Below are 20,528 nucleotides of genomic sequence, written 5' to 3'. Positions count from 1 at the left end.
GGAAGGAGTGAGATTTGGGGAGCATGAGGGGGAATATGTAGAAATGGTCATCTTAATTTGGTGTTAAATTCAGAATAAAAAAATAGTGTTCCCATAGTTACGGCAACTACAAAAGCTTAAAACTGCCCTAGCACTTTTGGAATACCCTGTAAACATTTTTTTAAAAAAGAAAAATTTTGTAAGACTTACTTCCCATCTAGAATAGTGCTGTAAAGGTTTTTGGGAAACAAGGCCTGTTTTCCCTTCACCTCTGAATACAATCCAAGATCCTCTAACAGAGTGAGAAAAGCTGCAATATTGCTTCAGCTCATCCCTCTCATAATTTGTTTTTATTTTAAAAGAACATTCAGAGAGAATAGCTGAAATTAAAGTAATTCAACTTCTCTTGCTAAATTAAATAAACTGCTCAGTTTCTCTTGGCAGAACCTAATCTGGATAAAAACATGTTAAAAATCAGGCTAAAGACATGCAAAAACCAATAAAAACAACAAAAAAGATATAACCTGGAAATTGAGGGGATGCCCATCAATTGGGGAATGGATGAACCAGTTGTGGTATATGAATGTAATGGAATACTATTGTGCAATAAAAAATGGGGAGCAGGCAGATTTCAGAAAACCCTGGAAAGACTTACGTGAACTGATGCGGAGTGAAGTGAGCAGAACCGGAAGAACACTGTACATGGTAACAGCAACACTGTGCGATGACGGACTTTGATAGACAATTCCAAAAGACTCATGATGGAAAATGCTATCCACATTCAGAGAAAGAACTAAGAGGTCTGAATGCAGATTGAAGCATACTGTTTTCTCTTTTTTTCCCTCTCTCATGGTTTTTCCCTTTAGTTCTATGTGGAAATATGTTTAATATGTTAGTACATGTATAAGCTATATCAGATTGCTTGTTGTCTTAGGGAGGAGGGAGGGAAGGGAGAAAAAAAATGAAGTTGAAAATCTTATAAAAGTGACTGTGGAAAACTATGTTTACATGTAACTGGAAAAAATAAAATATTATTAAATAGAACAAAAAAGATATGACCTAGAGTATTAGTATTACATGGTTCAAAGTTAATAAATATCTTGTTATTAACATTGCTTAAAAAACTCAGAATAGTTGGTAAATGTTACGGCTGGTTAGGACTTCAGGTTCTTTTTTGTTTATTTGCAGAATGAAAGAGATCTATGTATTACAAGCCCATGGGCTGTCTGAATTTGTGAACTACAACTCTTTTATTGAGTGTTTAAAGTGAAACTACGGTTTATCCTGATTACAACCTGTAATGAGATTTTTGTGATAGTTCTCTACTTTAGAAGCATACTTCTAAATCACATCATTACATAATGATACAAATTTATTTAAATGAGTGAGACGGGAAATCACATACCATTTATCTTAATTTCCCCAACAAAACAAGAAATGATAATGAGCAAGCAAAGAATTTGGTTTCCTCCTGCAACAAGTAAAATCACATCTGTCAAAGGGATAAGATAGGATATGATAAAGGCATATAGGCATAGTGTTGCCAGATCATCATCATTTGCAATAATGTTATTAATATAGTACAATCAAGTTCAATCAATATCATTTACCTTTTTCCTTTCCTTATGTTGCTCCAATGGAATTAACATTCCCTCTTAATATTGTTTTTTCTAATGTCAGAGTTGTGTGGAATTAATTAATATTAGGTTCATATTATTGACTATGATGTGAGATACTTTGGGTCCCTTTGAGGCCAAGGAACCAAGCACCAATGATCAATTGTCTAATGAGAGAGACCATAGAAGCAGAGATGGAGGGCATCTCAGTGGTTATCATTTAGTCCAATCCATCACCGAATGAGAAAACCTTCTACAACGCAGCCAAGTGGTCATCCAGCCTTTGCTTGAAGACCTCTAATGAGGGAGAATCCCTCTGACTTTCAGGCAGTTCATTCTACTGTGGTATACTTCTAATTGCTAGAATAGCTTAAATAAGCCTTTTTGCAACTTCTTCAGATTGTTCCTAGTAGAACTCTAATCCCTCTTCTTTCAAATTTGAAGACAGCTATCCTGTCCTTTCCTCTTGCCAACCCCCAACTACCAATTCTTCCCTTTCAAAACCAAACTAAATATCCCCTGCTCCTTCAACCCATCTTCATGTGGCATGAACAGGAGGACCATCACCATCATGGTGGTCTTCCTCTTGATCTTCTCTAGCGTATCATTATCTTTTTTAGAATAGGATGTCCAGAACAGAATACTATACAGTGGTCTGATGTGGGCAGGCTCTGTAGCAGGACTATTCTCCTGAACTCTAGTACTATACTCCTTCCTATTCATAGACACTATGCCTTCCAATGACACTTTAATTTTTTTTAGCTGCCATATTACATTATTGATTCATATTGTATTTACAGTAGAATAGTTGGACCAATTCATATATGCGCTGACATTGTTAACTGTGCTTGTCTCCCCATAGTTTCTTCAACATTGACTATTTTCATTTTTATCTTTTCCAATTTGGTGTGTGTGCAGTGAAACCTCAGAGTTGTTTAAATGTCTCTAATTATTAGTGACTTGGAGCATTTTTCATATAATTGTGCAAAGTATTTCTTCTTCAGAAAACTTATCATTTGACCACTTATTTGGAGAATGTCATGTATTTTTGTAAAAAAGATTTATATATCAGAATTGTATAAAAAGATATTTGATATATTTTTTCTCATTTAACAGTTTCTTCTATTATTCTAGCTGCAGTATTGTTCATGAAAAATCTTTTAAATTTTAGGTAATGAAAATTATATTTTATCTATATTTATATTTATCTATATCTGTCCTTTAAGAATCTTCCCCCACCCATAGACTTGACAAGTTCCTTCCTTCTGTTCTCTTTTGTTTTTTTTTAAAAAAGTGTTATCTTTTATATTTAGGATTTAGGTCTTGTATCCATTTATACATATTGTAGTTTGTGCTGTAAGATGCTGGCCTAAATCTGTTTTCTGCCAAATTGCTTCCTTACGTATCCAGGAATTCTTGTTGAATAGGGAGTTTTCCCTGTAGCTTTTTATTGGGTTTATCAACCACTCTACTTCTGGATCTTGCTTATCTGGTCAGTTCCTCCTTCTCCCTCTCCATGCCCCCTCCCATGATCTATTTCAATTGGGTTGCTGTCTAGCCTTTATTTCCTTACCTTGTACTTGTAAAGTTGACTTTTTGAACTGAAGTATAGTATCATCTCATTAGCTTTAGTCTAATGTCCTAGCCTGTCAAGATTTTTTTTTGATCCCTTATTACCCAGTGTTAGCTATCGCTCCCAACCTTGTGTAATCTGCAAATTTGATAAGCCTGCCTTTAAACAAATCATTGATAAAATGGTTTAAAAGCACAAATGGTTTAAAAGGTCACTAGGGACTTCCAAGCTGGCATTGAATGATTAATGCCTACCCTTTGGATCTGGCTATTCAATCAGTTTCAAAACCACTTTAACATTATCTAGCTCAAGGGTCAGCAAACTACAAACTGAGGGGCAAATCCAGCCTACCAAGTGTTTTTAAATGCAACTTTATTTTAAAAATGTAAAAAGCACTCAGCTCATGGGCAGTATGAAAACAGGTCGTGGGTTGGATTTAATCTACAGATAATACTTTACTAACCCTGATCTAACCTACATGTCTCCGTGTTTACCACAAGAACAGTATGGGATCATTTGTAAAATCCTTTGCTAAAATCTAGGTAAAACATGTTTACAAAGTCCCTTGATCGACCAGTTTAGTAACCACGTCAAAAAAGGAAAAGAAGTTTAGTCTGGAATGGCATGTTCTTGATGAAGCTGCTTTTTAAAAAATTATTATTGCTTCCTTTCATAGACCTTTGCTGAGAATTTTTCCAAGGAACTGAGGTCAAGCTTTCTATCCTAGTTATCAGACACCATTCTTTTCCTTTTTTTTTTTTTGATAATAAAGATCTGTATGTCATGTTGTAACAACAATTTGGCTAGCAGCTGCTGTAGGGGTGTAAGACCAATAACACCAGCATACAGGAGCTGCCAACACAGGTTCTTTTGATCTGCTTTACCAAGAAAAGTAACTTTAAGGGGTTAATAATCTCACTTTAATCACACAAATATCATTCACTTAGTTCAGGAGGAAAAGCCAGCACCCTGAACTTCAGAGCGAATACAAACCAACATCTGGGTTAGCAAAGCCAGGGCGGGGTAGGGTGGGGGGGGGGGGGCAGTTACGATGGCTTGCCCAGAGTTTCAACACTCCTTCCATGAGTGACAAATGCTAACTTCTGAGTTTTTATACTCTGTTCAGGGCTGGAAGGATTCATACCTAATCAGCAAAAGGGTGTGAGCCTAGGGCTTTGCACCTAGTAAGACTTAATCAAAGGCACTTAATTGATTTAGCACTCTAAAACAGTAAAAAAGTCTCACTTTAATTACCAATACATATCACCAATACACAGTCATGTGGTACTTCTCCCTTCCAATATGATCTTGGTTCTGATTTTGCCTCTGAAGACAATAAAGGCAAGGTTCTTTAACAGAGTCAGATAGGGAACAGTATTGCTTCAGTCCATCTCTCTCACCATTTGTTTTTATTTTAAAGGAATCCTCATTTGATGGGAACCCTCTTAGTTTCCAGTTCTTTGCCACTACTTGGGAAAGACAAAACTTGGGGGATATATTTTATCTGGGTCAGGTGACTTGAGTTCACTGAAGGCAGTTAGGTACTCTTTCATTATCTAAATATTTATCTTGGGAATCAACACCCTATTAGTCATATCTTGGGGGTTTTGTCTTATCTTGTCCAAAGATTATTCTCCTTAAAATAGAAAACAAGCAAGAGTTCAAAAGGTCCAGCTTCTGTTATCAGTTATCTTCATCCTACTGACTACAAACAGTGGTCCAACCCATTTGACCATTTCTTCCTCAAATCATTAAGATATACTTTTTGATTTCTATAGCTCTTCTTACTAGGCTCAGCTTAGTCTAAGTATGAGCACCTCTAACACAATTCCAATAGGACCATGCTGTGCTTCTACATTAATGTTAACTCCCCTTCCTCCTCAATAGAGTTGTCTTTAAATTTCATTCTTGAGGTTTTTTTCCTGCTTAGACTGTCTGGACTTGTAAACTTTTAGGTCATAGGATTACATTTTACCCTGATAGGAGGTAAGGTTCAAACTAATGGATGTTTGGAATGACTATATGAAAAGGTTGCAGGTCTATTAGTATTTATTGAAGGATATATATTTATTGCTTAGTTTTAAGTGCTGAGTGGTTTTTCTTCTTTCTCTGTGTGACCCTCCCCTCCCCTCCAACATCCAGATATAGCTCAGGATTCCCTCTGCTTTTTCATAATCTTTTTGTCCTTTTCACATTGACATCTGGAGAGAGAGGAGCTATTCCACAAGCCACTTACTCTTTTAGATCAGTCACTTGGCCATGCCCCAAATAGAAACACAGAACTGTCTAGGACAGTAAAAGAAAAATTCTCCCTGCTGACTGTATTTGATCCTCAATCTTTTGTTTTTCCTGGTTAGTCCTTTAGAGAACTCCTGCTGTGAACTGCTTGTGGAGCTCCACCTCTGGAACTGAGCTCCAGAAACCTGTTAGGACCCTCTCACCTCCCAAGGAGGTCAAGAAGACCTGACTTCAATCGAGCCTTACACACATTCCAGCTGTGTGACCTTGGGCAAGTCATGTAACCTTTGCCTATTTCTTCATCTATCAAATGGGGATAAGCTCACTTACTTTCCAGGGCTGCTGAAAGGATCAAATGGGAGATTTGTAAAGTGCTTTGTGAATCTTAAAGCTCAATATAAACATTGGCTATCCTTAGTATCTTGATAAGCATTCGACTTCCTTTCCTTTGTCTTACTAATCTCTCCTCTGGTGTTAGATTTCCCAGTCTTTCTTCTTCAGCCCCAGCTGTTCTCCTTCAACTACTCTCAAGTTCTCCAAATTCAGTCTCTGGCCTTTATTCCTAATTCTCAAATATTCCAGATCTTTCACAATTTCTTCATTAGCTCAAGTCCTTCTCTTGTTCCTTCTCCCACGTGACATTCTCTCTCTCTTTTTTTTGAGAGGGGAAGGCAGGGCAATTGGGGTTAAGTGACTTGCCCAAGGTCACGCAACTAGTAAATGTGTCAAGTGTCTGAGGCTGGGTTTGAATTCAGGTCCTCCTGACTCCAGGGCCCAGGCTCTAATCACAGTGCCACCTAGCTGTCCTCCTACGTGACATTCTCATAGCATGTAGGTGACCTCACCTCCACAAAGGTTAGGCCTTTTTTTTTTTTGGTCAAGAGAATCATGGTTTATGCATTTGGAAGTAATGACAGAAGTTCAATATATGGTCACCAGACAAACATGTAGACATATTTAATTTAAAAAAGCATATATATTCAATTTATTTCTTAAATAAATGTTTATTAACATTAAAATAATTTCTGCATATAGTTACAAAGGATATTTTACCTTCCTCAAGATAAGGGAATCGGTCTCTGTTGATTCTGAAAAGGTGAACATGATGTTACCCACAGTGTTCTGCTAAGCCGGCCTAAGCTTCACTGGGAAGTTCCAAGATAGCAAATCCATGGGAATTTTTCAGCAAGGGAATCAGGAATTGAGAAAAAAAATCAACTCCTTCCTATATATACACCTATATTCAGTTTAGTCCACCACTTTTATGGAGTGAGAAGCCAGGGCAGATGTTTTTCCACCAGGTCCTGTGTGTCTTGAAGATGTGCCACTTGTTTCGTGGTGTATAGTTCGAGGGTATTTTGCTGCCAGGGCTTGAGGAATGGTTTGCTGAAAGAGAAAAATTCACTCTAGTGAAAATGCAATACAATTCTGTATCATTTTTGTAGTGCTGAAACTGACAAGGAAATAGAATCTTCCATCTTTTATAGAGTGTGAAGCTAGGAAGGGTCTCCATAGTGCTGGGAAGCTGTGAGGGAAGAATATCAGGAAGGGGAGAGAGAGAGGCATAGCCCATTCCCTCAAGGTGGACAGATCAGAATGGAATTCTGGGGGCCGTAGCAGAAATCCCAAGCATCCTCAGGTTGAAAGGTGCCATGTGCCTCAAAAGACAAAACACTGGGCACATATGGAATATCGCTTTATTCAGGAAGAAAAGAATCATTGCTTTGCAGGGAGATGACTTTTTTGCTTAATCACCTCAGGTTATTTTCACTTGAAGGTAGTGCTGCTCCAACTAATTTGAATACCGAATAATTTTATGCAGAAAGTGCTTTGCAGAAAGTCCTTAAAGCAGAGATATACATAAATTTAAGATGCTGCTTCAAGGATCTGTGGTTTCACTCCTGTGGATGCTCCCCCTAGCAATGTTAATCACAATCCCCTCTACAGCTTGGTGGCCCAGTCTTTGTGTTGCTATTACTTCTGAGGCTTTCTTGCTTAGTGAGATCTGCTGGAGCTTGTGCTTGAGCTCACTGGCATCAGCCTTCAAGTGCCCTGGCTCAGCTTCCCATTACAATGAAGCACCAGAGTGTAGGGAATAATACTGATGCTAATAAGAAAGGTTGGTGTGTTGTACCACCTTAAGGGGGAAGAATCCAAATGTTATAAATTTTATATTTTGTACTTTTTTTCATTCAGAGAAGAAAGAGATCCCAAGTCTGAAAAGGTATAAATTCTTGACTGTTGTCATTAGGGCAGTAAAACTAGACTGGTGGGTCACACATCTGGCACTGCATTTATAATGGAAATAGTCTACAACTCTATGGTTAGGATACTTCAGATTCACAATGACCATTTTTGGTGGTTAGCAGTAGGATTTACTGTTAATGTGGTTTTTAACAAAATGGTTGCCTACATTAAAAATAAACACTATCGATCGCTACAAACATACTTTTATTATAGTCTTCTATTGATACTTATCTTAAATATTTACCATAAACTTCACAAAGCTTAGTTTAGTTTCAATTGAAAGTAATTTAACCCAGTTAAAAATAAAATGTTTTCCTATGTCTGACTCCATTAAAAATATTTTAATATTCCAATTAAGAACGCTAAGTGATTCTGGGCCTCAGTTTGTCATCTGTAAAATGATAGGTTGGACTTGTGATTGCTCCTAAGGACTTCACCAACTCTAAGTTTATGAGCCTATAATCCCAAGTAACTGAAAAATATTAAAAACTTCTACTCTCTACACTTGAAAGTTCTTCTCTAAATGCATTTCCTTGGCCGTTTCTTCATATTTAATAAATTTCAAAACCTTTTTGCAATGCTATTTGCTCTTTCAGAAAGGTATTTATTGAGCACTTATTATGCTAAAGGCACTGGTCTAGATGTTGAGGGGCATATAGTGAAGAACAGCATATTGATCTGGCCTTAAGAGAGCTTAAAGTACAGCAAACTACTGGATATGCTTGTAAAACAGTTATTAGCAAATTTATGTGGTGCCTGTTTGGAAGAGCTATACTTCCCTCTTGTGGAAGGCAGGTAAGAGAAAAAATATGAGTGGATAAAATTATGACTGGTTTTGTGCTTCTAAATCTCCTGTAAATTGGTAATCAAACAGGGTTTGATTGAAAAGTTGTGATAGATGCTACACTTATTTAGCAGATGGGGCTAGCGCATTAAATATGATTCCTAGTTTAATATTATTAACTATTTGTTGTTATCCAGTTATTTTTCATTTGCGTTCAACTCTTTGTAACCCCATTTGGGGTTTTCTTGGCAGAGATAATGGAGTGGTTTGCCATTTCCTTCTTTAGCTTACAGACGAGGGGCCTGAGGCAAACAAGTCTAAGAGACTTGCCCAAGATCATATAACATATAAGGCTAAGTGTCTGAGGCTAGATTTGAACTCAGGAAGATAAGTCTTCCTGACTGCAGGTCTGCCAGCACTTTGCCCACTCTGCCACCTAGCTGCCCCAATTATTGGTTCTGCAAAAGCAATCCTTTCAAAATGGAGCTAGACTAGTATTAACTAATTTACATACCCCAGAGTATACAGATAGAAGTAGTCTATGGCTCTGTAATCCATAACCTATTAATGAAGACAAATTATAAATTCCTGAAATGGAATGTCATGGCTGACAGAAGTTGGTAAATTTCAATTTCAATCCCTGTTGAATGCTTGTGTAAATAATTTTTTTTTTGGTGCTTGAGGTGTTTTTTACTTAGAAAATGGGAATGACATCTATTAATTATTTTATCCTTTTTTAAAAAAACTGTAGACATTATAAATAGAAACAAAAAACACATGTACTTTCTACTATGCTTCTCCTATCCATTACATGCAAACAGATTCCATGCATAGGCTGAAGAGACCTGCTTTCTAGACTTACTATACTTAGGAAAATGTGCCATGTGCAGAGCAGAAGTTACAGCTAGCTTGAATACAAGGTCAATAATTGATTTTGGGCCAATGAAAGTTACTTGTTTGACTTTGCTGTCTAGCCCATGAGAGGGAACAGAAAAGTCCCTTTATAAGAATGTAAAACAGGTTCAAATTGTTGGGGAAGGTAAACACAGGAGTTATTCTCCTCTGTTTGTATGAGAATGAGCGCTGCAATGGAAATCAGAAGACTGGGATTTGAGCCCCTGGCTGTGTGATCATGGGCAAGACACTTGGCCATCTGGAGCCTCAGTTATCTTATTAATTTTTCTTCCCCAGCACCTAGAATAATTTTCTACAAATACTGGTATTAAGGAGCATAAAATGTAGACATAAAGTGTGTTCCAGAAGCCATCTAGTTGTAACTTCCTTTCCCTCGTCTCACAGAGGAGGTAAATGAGACCCAGTCCAATGCTAACATTCTTGCCACTTCCCTCCATCTTTCCCCTCCTCAGTTGTGCCACTTACTGGCACCGGAACCTTGGGAAAGATCTCTTCATTGGCAGAATGGGGGGGGGCGGGGTTTGAATCAGGTGACTTCTAAGGTTACTTACATCTCAGGAGGGTCTATGAATTCAGCTTCTGTCTGGAAGTGTGCCTAACCTCCTACATAATCAGTCAGAATTATGGCTAATAAGATTTAATGCATTGATTGAATTCAATATGAAAAAATGAGTAAAGGACATTTTTAAAGAAATCTACAGAACAGTAGGAGGGAAGCAGTGTAGTGTGGTGGACGGTGAGCAGGCCTTGGAAGGGAGGATGACCTGCATTCAAGTCCTGCTTCTCACAAATGTTGGCTATTTGACTCTGGACAAGTCACTTATTCTCTTGGTGCCCTGAGCAACTCTACAGGACTGTAAGTTGCAGAAAAGGTGACAATTTGCTTTGTTAGAATGTATTTCCTCATCCAGGAATTCCCTTTACCAATGAAACCACAGGCCCAATCTCTACCTTATTCCTATAGATCAGGGCACATAGGAACTGTGGGGAGAAATAAGCTCAGTGGGGACGGTGAACTCTGACATTCCTTTCTATCAGTATAACATCCTATCCTTATGCTTCTCTCATCTCATCTTCTTCCTGATCTCCGGGCCTTTCACTTTCCAGTTTTCACTTGTTTGTTTTAGGGTTCCTTCCTCCTTTTGTTTTAATCCTACAAATTTCAATTTCAACACTGCATTATCTTTCACCCTTGAACCTTGGTCAAAAACCTTCAGTGGTTCCCCAGTGTTTAGAAGATAAAATACAAACTCTTTAGCTTGGCTCTGAAGGCCGTCCTTTGTAATCTGACATCAATCTACCTTTTGAGACTTATTTCCCTCCACTTCCTCTCTGTATACTCAATGCTCTGGCCAAACTGGGCCAGACATTGGCCAAACACTTCTACTAGCTGTTCTCTAATCTTATCTTGCCTTCGCCCACCTCTGCATTTGTGAAAATGATTTACCATACATGAAATGTGCTCCCTCCACATCAGTGCCTCATGAACTCTTTCTCTTTTTTCAAGGCCCAGCTCAGGTGGCCTCTTCTCCATGAAGCTTTCCCTGATGCTCCAGTTCAAAGTGATCTCACCCTCATCAAATTTCTTACAGCAATTGGCCTAATCCTCCCCCTTTTAAAAAAATCACATCCTACCTTTATTGTAGTTATTTGTGATGGTATCTTAATCCCCTATTAGATTTCAGGCTACTTGACGGTCAGGACTATGTGTTTTTTTTTAAAAATCCCTGTAACCTTAGTTCTTGCTACTGTATGTACTACACAAAGTAGGCATTTAATAAATGATGAATTTGGAGAGAAGAGGAACCAGACCAAAGACGAGCAGGAAAATAAAATTTTACCTTGACAGTAAATAAAGAGTTAATTTCTAAAAGGTTCTAAAATTTCTAAAAGTTTGGAAAGAAGGAATAGAATGCTGGGTTCAGAACTCATAACTTTTCATTAGAGATAGCCCATGACACATGCTTTCCTTAGGTGTTTGTTGTGCAACAACAGAGTGGGGAAAAACAACAAAGAGGGGGAAGACTGTAGCAAGGCTAAGTTAGAAGAAGTATTTGAATTCCAAGTCAGGAGACCTGAATTCTATGTTCACTTTTTGGCACAGTATTCTGCATTTGGAAATCAGAGGTCCAGTTACTTATTATATCTACGTGACCCTGGGCAAGTCATCTAACTTCTCTGTAGGGCTTTGGCTTCCTCATCTATAAAACGAAGAGAATAGACAAGCTGATCCCTAAGGCCTCTTCCACTTCCAAATCGATGGTCCTACGAATGGACTCATTTTGTAATTTTAAGTCATATTGATGTCTCTGAGCTCCAGCTTCCTCACAGGTAAAATGAGGCTATTACTTCTTGCCATGTGCTTTGGGAATGCTGTAAGGACTAATACTTAAAAAAATCTGTAAAGCCCTATTGGAGCAAGGCAGTATTACTGACTTCCTTGTTTATGCAGAACCATCACTGATACTGTACTTTACTCCCATATCATGGCATGGAGGTGACCACAGATTCTCAAAGGCTGTGCCAAGACAATAAACTCTTTTAGGCCACTCCCTGTTGGGAAGCCTTTGAGTATGGGCCTGGTGATGGGCTACATTCATCTAAGGACTAGCTAAATTTATCAAAAGGGCACTGGAACACAATTTGTTTTAGCTACAACCCCAAAACACAGTCTACTAATGCAAAGGGGGATTGTGATTTGTTTTGGTGCAGAGTACCATAAACTGATGAAATCAGAGCTCCTTGAACCACTGAAGAAGTAAGTGTTAGGAAAGGAAGTGTTACATACAAGTTTTCCAGATAACTGATAACACATTCCTTTATGTGCCAAAACAGTTTGAGCAGTTTTAGTTGGAAATTTTTCTGCAGAGGATTGTACTCTTCCTTATAAAGATAAATTGTACTTGATGACTCAAAGTCATCATTTGAATAGCAATGATCATTTTGGGATGTACTTGGTTACTGAATGTGTTCATCTCTTCTTTTAATGGCCCTGTGTGGTTATTCCTATTACGTGTTTATGTCTATTTTTCATAATTTTTCTATTTTAAAATTTCTAAATTTTCTACGTCTTTTCTCAATATGAGGTTGTCAGCTATGATTGAAACTTTTTTTTCCCCTAAAGATCCCTCTTCTCCAGAAAAGTAAGCTTCTTAGAATTCTGCAGAAAGAGTAAAAAAGTACTGAATGGGGCCCAAGAGCTTCTTCATATAAATGGGATGAAGGCTTCATGGACTGTGTGGCTTTTATTTTGGCTGCTCAGATTTTGTGTATCTCCTAGTCCTCAGCTGTATTCTGTATAGATGAAATTCTCAGATAAGGCAGCTTTGCTTCTGTGAGGCATTACTGAAGTGCAGTTTCTGATAATTTGCATTATATTTTGAATTATCATACTTTCCAACAGCTGTAAGACTGTGTCTATAACCCAAGTTCTGACTACTGGTACCAATTTGTAACACAATGAAGGCAGGGATTACTGATAAAGTACATATTATCTTAAGTTCTTTAGAGAATTAAATGTTACACAGTGATGGGCAGGTAAGAAAGAGCATGAAATATGTTATGTACTGAGATGCTGAATGAAACATGGGTAGTGATTTGGATACTCTCTCCTTAGCACATCTAAGATAGCGTTTGGGTTTGAAAATCTTTGTTCTTAGAAATGGAGTAACTTTTTGATATGCCCTCCATATAAAAGAAAAAGGAAATATGTTAGCATTATAAGATGGTTGGGCAGTGGTGGAGAAGTGTTCATACTCTTAGTAACAAAAAAATTCTGATAGGAGCGGCTATGTCACGGAGAAATATGTTACTCTGTTATGAACCACTTTATATCTCTATTTGAAAACTCCGTCAATATTTTCCGTTCAGATACTGTTCTTAAAATGGATGAGATAATGGTCCTTTCAGGGAAATAATTTCTGGTATAATATGAGATTTTTAAACTCCAAATTCTGTATCAATTACAAAGTATAAAAAGCAAGGGTTGCTATTGAGACTATTTAAGTTTAGAGTCGTCCCAACTATGTAGGTAAAAAAATTGAGGGGTTGGAGGCAAAGGGCTAGAGTCTATTTCTGACCTTTTCTCAAAAAGAAAAGCTACTAGGGAAATGTCTAGTTGGGAAAGGACTGTTAGGATTTCCTAGCAAATGATGTCAATGATAGGGTACCCATCTATGCAATCCATTCCATTTTCAGACAGTTCTAGTTAGGAGATTATGTCTATTAGAGCCAAAATTTGACCCCCTCTAATTTTCACTTTTATTAGCCTGACTCTCTGGGACCAAGAACAAACCTATTCCTTCTTCCACATGAATACTCCTCAAATATTTGCTAAAAGCAGAGCAGCTGATAAAATTCTTCACTTTCCTTTTTGACAATATAATCTTGAAAAAGGGAGAAATGATGAGGGGGATAGTTATTCTAGACCCAGTTCTGACCAATTAGGAGGAACTGATTGGTGAAGTTGGAAGTCACAGAACTTTGGAAGTGAGTGACCATGTTGTCATTAAGTTTGTGGAAAAAAAATAAACATGGTCTCACATGAAGTTTAGGGGGGCAGATTTTGAAGAGTTCAGAGACAGGATTATTAAGACACCCATTGTTGGAGTCTCTTATTAAGCAACTCAAGAGAGATGGGAAAAACCCAAGAAAGAAATTCTGGTGATTAGCTCCCTGTACAGTCATACTGTTAGACAACTCTCCCTTTTCTTCTTCGTCAGGATCAACTGGAAATGGGGTAGCCAAAATTTTCTTGTTCCCAAATTCACCAAATAAGTTAGTCCCTCTGTGTTGCTAATCAAAATGGGCTCCTTAGCACTTAATTCGACAAGTGCCCTTGAAGAGTTTGGCCTTTGTTTCCTTTGATTAATGCAGTGTCTTTGATTGAGTCTTACTAGGTGCTAAGCCCCAGGCCCAAGCCCCTATTAGGTGTAAAACCTTAGTGGGTGTAGATTGGCAACTAAGGTGGGGCCCAAGGTAGGGCTAACTCCAGGGAGGCCCTAGTTTACATGTCTGGGAGAGCAGAGGCTTTTAGACCACGTGGGTTTAAGTCCACCTCTTTGTGACGATTCTAGGTCACGTGGGTGAGTGTCTGTTCTTTGGAGCTCTACCTGCAGCAGTGGTGGCGAGCGTGACTCTGGGCCAGATGTTGGTAACTATGAATTGTATTGGGTCTGTCTGTTGATGTTTGTAATTTGTTTGTATTTTGTTCTGAAGTTCGGGGTGCTGGATTTTTCCCCTGAACTAAGTGAATGCTGTCTGTATGCTGAATTAAAGTAAGCTTGTCAACCCCTTCAACCTTGCTTTCCTTATTAAAGCAGATCAAAAGAACCTGTGCTTTCCCAGAGTGCCAGCAGCTTTCTGGGTGCTGGCTGTGGGTGGATCTTATACCCCCACAGAAGCTGCTAGCTGGATTGTTGAAACACCCTCCTTACTGGTCAGAATCAGGTTCTTCCATTTCTCTCTCTACTTTTTGAAAGCAAGGCAAGTGAAGACTTCATCAGATACTTTGATCTTAGCAAATATGTAATAAGAGTGGTGTTGGGAAGAAAGAACCAGCTGAGACTTGTGATAAACAGCAAACCTAACAAAAGTTGAAGGCGATTATTTTAGACTTCAGGAAGGTATGAGACCCCTGCCCGTGTCAGATGATAAGACAAGGGACAACAGAGAGAAGACAAAACTACTCAACTGCTATACTTTGCTTTTATTTCCTTTCTGCCTAGGACAATGGTTTTCAGAGTAGGAAAGGCAGAACAAAAATGCTAAACAGAAACCCCGAATAAATGAGGAGCTAGGAAGAGGTGGTCTAGCTTTTCTCAAAGGAGTTTAGATTATTCAGGTTGGAAAAATCACATGTAAGGTGACTGAAAACTCATGGTTTGGTAAACTACTATCAATGGTCTTTAATTAGCAGTGTCAAAGTGGAGAGGTGCTATAGGGATATAAATGGGGACAGTAACAGCACCTACCCCCCTGCCCTCCACCCAGGTTATTATGCAGAGCAAATGAAATAATATTAGTAAAGTGATTAGCATAGGAGCTGATGCTTTAAAAATCCTTGCTACCTATTTATTTGTTGATTTCAAAAAAGAATCTGACAAGATTTCTCAAAATATCCTTGTGGATAAGATGGGGACATATAGATTGGATGACAGCACAATTAGGTAGGTTTGGAATTGGCTGTCTGACCAGATTCAGAGAAGTGATTAAAGGATCAATATCAACCTAGAAAATGTTCAGTAGAATAACTGAAAGTTCTGTCCTTGGTCAAGTTCTGATCATTTTTTTATGACTTGGATGAAAGCCTAGGTGATGTATCACATCTGTGGATGACATGAAGTTGGGAGAGACAGCTAATGCAATGTTTGTTTGGATATAGGCCGCATTCTTCCCCAACCTTCCAAAAAAATCTGCCCAAGAAAAAAATGAAACCCAAGAACGGCTTATTATCAGTATCATTTTTTAGCTATAATTACATTTGTTTTAATTTCAAAGAAGCATGTTATTTGTATTCAGGCCAATTTGGTACATTTGATGATAGAATTAGGATCCAAAAGGAACCTGGTAAACTGAAACAGTAGGCTGAATCTAATAAGATGAAATGTAATAAAGATACATTATGTCCTTTACTTTGGGTTTCAAAAACTCAGCTGCATGGGTAAAAGACAAGGGAGAAAGGGCTAGAAAGAAGGGTTTTAATGGCTTCAAAGTTCAACTTGAATCAACAGTGTGAGAGGGGAGTCAGAAGAAGGTAAAAGGATCCTGGCTGCATTAACACTAGAAGAATGTCAAGGGGGAGGGAGGCAGGACAGTCTCTGTGAAGACATCCCATTCAGCCTGTCATGTTGTAAGAGGGACCCTGATAAGCATAAGCTGAAAGTATCTAGAAGAGGAGGACCAGCATGAGGTTGGAGCTCCAAATGACACCTGCCCAAAACAACTGGCTGAAGGAACTAGGAATGAGAAGAAAAAGTTTAATGAGGACATTCTCAGTCTTCTGATATGGTGGGTTCTCACAGGAAAGAAGGATTAGAATAGTTTTGCTTTATATCAAAGGGCAGAACTAGGACCAAAAGTTTTAGAAATGAAAGGAGGTAGATTTTGGCTCAACATGAAGGAAAACTTCTAACAACTGACTTTGTCTCCAAACTGAATGGACGTTCTCAGAGAGTAGAAGGAGGTTCCCCATCACAGGAGATCTTTAAATGGAGACTGAGTGATCTATGTGTTGTTGGGGATGTTGTGCAAAAGATGCCTATGAGTTAGGGCTTAGAACAGATGACCTCTTAATGCCATCCAACTCTGAGACTTTTGCTAGTAGCTATCTGATAACAGAAATAACATGATTAAGATACCAAGTCACTTATGCCTTAATAGAGTATTTATTTTCAAAATACTAAGTTAAATAATGAAACAGAAAAAAAGGAGAAAAACAGACATATAAAAAAATGGCTAACTTAGCAATCTCTTCTGTTCAAAATGAAAGAAAAACCCCACACATCTGTAAAGTTAAACATAATTCCATTCAACTAATTAAGCTTAAGATAACAATTCAAACTCCTCCAAATGCTTTGACCTTTTTCCACTCTGGCTTCCTCCTTGGCTCTGGTCTTCAGTCTCACTAGAGTTCACTACTGCTGAAATTATATTATCAAATTAATCCAGCCAGCTTCTCCTTAATTTAACCATTCTGATATCCTATCAGGCAGCTTCATTCAGGAAGGAAGATAATTAAATCATCATCAATGAGGCTCTCTCACTAACACTTTGGTCTCTGAAGTGCACAAGAAGATCATGTAACACCGAAAATGGATGAAGAAATGATTTTCTTTCTCATGAATTTCTACTTACAGGTATGGGTACCTTTGCTAAATGAATCCAACTTAGCTAAACACACATCTAATTGTTTACCTAAAAGAAGGGTAAAACTTAGAAAAGAGAATAATTTTTGTCTCTTGGATCTGCTTTGTGAATATTTTTTGTTTGGGACTGATTGATAACACAAGCATTAACAAAATTAGAAATCAGCGATATTATTTACTCTTCTTGCCAGAGCACAAGCAGCTCTTTCTCTGTTCCATCTGATCGGTTCTTACAGAAGTTTTATCTATCCAAAAGTATCTTGTGGGAAATGATTCTGCAAAGAATAACTTTCTAAGTCGAAGGAAGGTTGGTCTAGAACAACTGAGTAAATCAAACTTTTGAGAACACAACACATGGTAAGAAGCAAACAGAGGACTTTTTTTTTTTTTATCAGTGTTGCTAATAAATTCCGCACCATGATGGCTTTTAAAAGTGTTTACTGGAATACAAACTCCCTCTTAGGGAGAAAAATCCTTTTTTTGGGCTGCACTAATATGTTTTACAAAAAGTCATCGAATATGGACTTACCTGTGTGACTGGATGATGTTTTTCTATAACAACAGAACTCATGGGAGGCAAGACCCCCATTACTGATAAATTGCCACAATTTCTACTGGTTTTAATAGGCAAATCGGATCTCCCTGCAATCCGAGCTGTAATTGTTCTTCCTGCCTTCTGCTGAACAGATGTCACAACCTTTGGCCCAAACTGGATGAACAAAGAAGGAAACAACCAATGAGGAAATAATCACCTTGGAGAAACAACTATTTTGTACCTACTCATAATACTCAATTCAATTTTTGCTCTATTGTCTATGTAGTGTTACATCTAATTATAGTTAAAACCTTACCATAAAATGAGTAACAAAGCACAAAAAATTTACCTCACAATTTCATAAGATTATGAATAAGCCAAATCCATACTGATCATTGAAAGTGAGGTAACTTCAATTTGATACAAGTACATTCTAGCATACAATAAGGACTTTAAAAAATACTAAAAGCCCAGAAATGAAAATTTTTTGGGTATTTTTAGCCCTATGTACAAATGATACGAAAAAAACCCTCAAAGGAAAATAAAAAAAGGAACCCCCCCCCACCCCGATTTTTTGAATCACTGCTCAAATTTTGTCATTCATCCCAGACATATATAGCTACTGTTCCCTTCATTCTCCTTTCAACTGAGTGCAACAGAAGAAAATATCTAAATTAGTTGAAATGAAAATTACAGGGAAAATTTTCAGTAATTCTGGAATCAGAATTGGTAGAGATTAGCATGCCATCTACTGTCCAACATGAATCAACTGCACATGGCATTTGCTTGTATAAAATCTGTATTTTGAGAACATATTTTCAACCCAAGTACTTTTCCCTTATTTAACACAATAGCAGCTGCTTCCAAAGAATGAGTGGGATTCCCAGCTGTTGGCACAATTCTTTAAACTTGGCCATATTTTGGTATTTACCCTCTTGTTAGGGGCAGGCTAAACATGAGCTACCTGTTATTTCAGGTTGGATGCTGGGACAAAATGAGGTACTCCCAAAATCATTAAGTAGTTAACAAAAGGTTCACTTTGCCCCAACACAGCAGTATTATCCAGCAAAGATACTGGATGTAGGACCCCCTTGTCTCCATTTGGAAAAGTGTCTGGTTAGCAGGGCAGGGTATGGTGATTTGAGTAATCTTCAGACATATACCAAATTGGCCTTTTTATGTCTTTAGGTGAACAGGAAGCAGTGTAATAAAGGGAGGCAGGGGCCAATCAAGTCCTAAGGACCGCTTTGCTGACTTTTTCGGGGAGATGGAGGAACCCTGGTCTTAACACACCTCTATTCCTTGTTCATGATTCTACCTTCTTGCATGGTTGTTTAAAACCTAAGTTGGCTGATGAATTCCCTGTATAGCACATGGCTTTTTTTAGAAAACTATTCCTTTTCCATCTCATTAGATCAATTTTTCTTTTTCTCTCTCCCACCCCAATTCCATTCTTGAAAGCTTCCCATCCCTCTTGAGCTGACTTCCTTTGTAAGATTTTCGGTCATGGAATCTTATGTATGAACTCTTTGAAAGCTGCTCTCCCAAATGCTACAGTGCACATCACACTACCCTCCACTTTGGTTATCTTCTCTATCACAAATCCTAAGAGGGAACATAGCTCCCCACAAAGGTTCTCATTATTTTTACCCCACCAACCAGGGCTTCTCCTAGAGCCGTATTCCAGTCATGGGCCGCATATATACTAAAGAAGAGGGCTATGTCTGGCCAGTCAGGAAGACCCAGGGTCAGATTGGGCCTCTGACACCTGCTAGTGTCTAAAAGACCTTGGAGAGGTCTTGTAACCTCTCTAAGCTACAATTTCCTCAGCTGTAAAAGAGATTTTTATTATGAGCCTTAAAACATTAAATAATTAGTTGTTTCTATTACATAGGAGGCCAAATTTGCTTGTCAGTCATACTTTCTGAATCTCGAGGCTATAGATTTTATTACCGGATCATCTCTTGGATTTTTGTTTTCTTTGACTTTTTAGGTGTTGTAATTACCACTCTCCTTCCTACACTGTAGCTACCCCCTCAGTGGTATCTAGCTTGGTATCTAGATAGTCTTCTTGCTCCAGTGTAATTTCTGGCCTGGAGACTGTAGTTCTTATATTTAAGCTGTAGTCTAGAAATGCTTATCTCATTTTCAGATTACACTTTAGCCCAGTTATTTTACTTCATGATTTAAGTGAACTGAATTTGAATAAAACAGAATTTTCTTTTCAAATGTTCATATTTGCACAAAAGTGTCCCTATTTTGAGGTTGGGAAGTTGGCCAAATAGTTTTGTTGTTATTATTAATGATTTACTTATGTTGAATTATTCATACACAGTCAAAGGTGCATAGAAAGGCAATGATACAAATAATGGTGGGGTCACATGGTAAGCAGCTAATTTGAAAAATCTAGACCTGAGTTTTATCCAAATATGTAGCATAAGTTTCAAGTAAAAGATCTGAACAAACACATTCATGCTCATTTAAATTATTTGTATATAGGATATCAAAATGTGTCATCGACACAGCTGAATTTTTCATGGTATTATATTGAGTTTCAGATATGTATGTGTATATATATGTATGCATATATAATATATATATAATATATATAATATATATATATCAACAAGCTGGTAATTTATAGAAAAATCACAAAAAGGATACTTAAACATATAAGGTTCTTATTTCTAAAACAGTATTTCTACATACATTTAAATGTTTCTCCCTCTCCCAACAACAACAAAATAAACTCAACAAGCAGTTAAAATTAATTTTT

General features: G+C 37.7%; 1 protein-coding gene across 3 annotated transcripts in view; it reads right to left on the bottom strand.

Moving 5' to 3' along the window:
• Positions 1–6,367: 6,367 nt before the first annotated feature.
• The window catches only part of POC5 (POC5 centriolar protein), a 59,402-nt gene continuing 45,241 nt past the window's right edge, over positions 6,368–20,528 (bottom strand). For 2 of the 3 annotated variants that reach the window (XM_036756460.1, XM_036756619.1), the window contains 2 exons: positions 17,747–17,926; positions 6,368–6,792 (listed from right to left, as the gene is read on the bottom strand). In XM_036756460.1, the coding sequence (XP_036612355.1) occupies positions 6,655–6,792; positions 17,747–17,926 (318 nt within the window). In that variant the 3' untranslated portion in view covers positions 6,368–6,654. The remainder of the gene's footprint in view (positions 6,793–17,746; positions 17,927–20,528) is intronic. The other variant, XM_036756541.1, reaches the window with a different exon arrangement.

Source organism: Trichosurus vulpecula, chromosome 1, assembly GCF_011100635.1.
Source record: "Trichosurus vulpecula isolate mTriVul1 chromosome 1, mTriVul1.pri, whole genome shotgun sequence".
In the NCBI taxonomy this organism is placed as follows: domain Eukaryota; kingdom Metazoa; phylum Chordata; class Mammalia; order Diprotodontia; family Phalangeridae; genus Trichosurus; species Trichosurus vulpecula.
Note: the sequence above shows the minus strand (reverse complement) of the source record. Positions and strands in the feature narration are given on the sequence as shown.